This window comes from Cariama cristata, unplaced genomic scaffold (assembly GCF_000690535.1).
Source record: "Cariama cristata isolate BGI_N322 unplaced genomic scaffold, ASM69053v1 scaffold23507, whole genome shotgun sequence".
Taxonomy (NCBI): domain Eukaryota; kingdom Metazoa; phylum Chordata; class Aves; order Cariamiformes; family Cariamidae; genus Cariama; species Cariama cristata.
Window position 1 is genome coordinate 5,030 of NW_009628645.1, and position 625 is coordinate 5,654.

The 625-nt window shown below is 62.4% G+C and overlaps 1 protein-coding gene across 1 annotated transcript in view; it reads right to left on the reverse strand.

The window, feature by feature from the left end:
- The window catches only part of CDHR4 (cadherin-related family member 4), a gene marked incomplete at its 3' end in the record, with an annotated part of 4,976 nt that overhangs the window by 3,923 nt on the left and 428 nt on the right, over positions 1-625 (reverse strand). Inside the window, 1 exon segment of the mRNA XM_009704898.1 lies at positions 461-625. This exon segment is cut by the window's right edge and continues 9 nt beyond it. Within this exon segment, the coding sequence (XP_009703200.1) occupies positions 461-625 (165 nt within the window).

Consider the following 625-nt stretch of genomic DNA (forward strand, 5'->3'; position numbering starts at 1 on the left):
ATCCCCTCAATCTCCAGCCTGAATGTCTGCAGGGCAGCACCGGGGCGGCCGTGGGACAGCCCCGAGTGGCACCAAGGACAGGGATGGGGACGGGGGTGGGGATGGAGACAGGGATGGGGGTGAGGATAGCAATAGGCACAGGGACAGAAATAGGGATGGGATGGGGACAGGAACAGGGACAGAGACAGGAAAGAGGAGGGGGACAGGGACAAGAATGAGGCTTGGAGCTGGAACAGTGGTGGGAAGAGGGGTGGAGATGGAGATGAGGACAAGCTGGAGACTGGAATGGGAACAGGAATAGGGACAGGGATAAGGATGGGGCCAGGACTTGAGATGCAGAAGGGGATGGAGCCAGGGATAGAGGTAGGGCTGGAGCACTCCCAGGGCTGGGGGAAGATGGGAGCCTGAGGGGAGGAGCAGGGCACAGAGAGCTGCGGGCAGTGCCAGTGAGGGGCTAAGCCCAAGCGGGCTGAGAGGTGGCTGTGACAGCGTGGCTATGCTGGTGCCCACCTGGGTGTCCTGGCTGGGGTCGAAGCCGCTGGCAGGCGCCAGCACCAGGCCCCGGCGGGTGAGTGTGAGTGGTGTGTCGTGGTTTAGGAGCCTGAACTGCAGAGAGATGAGTGGT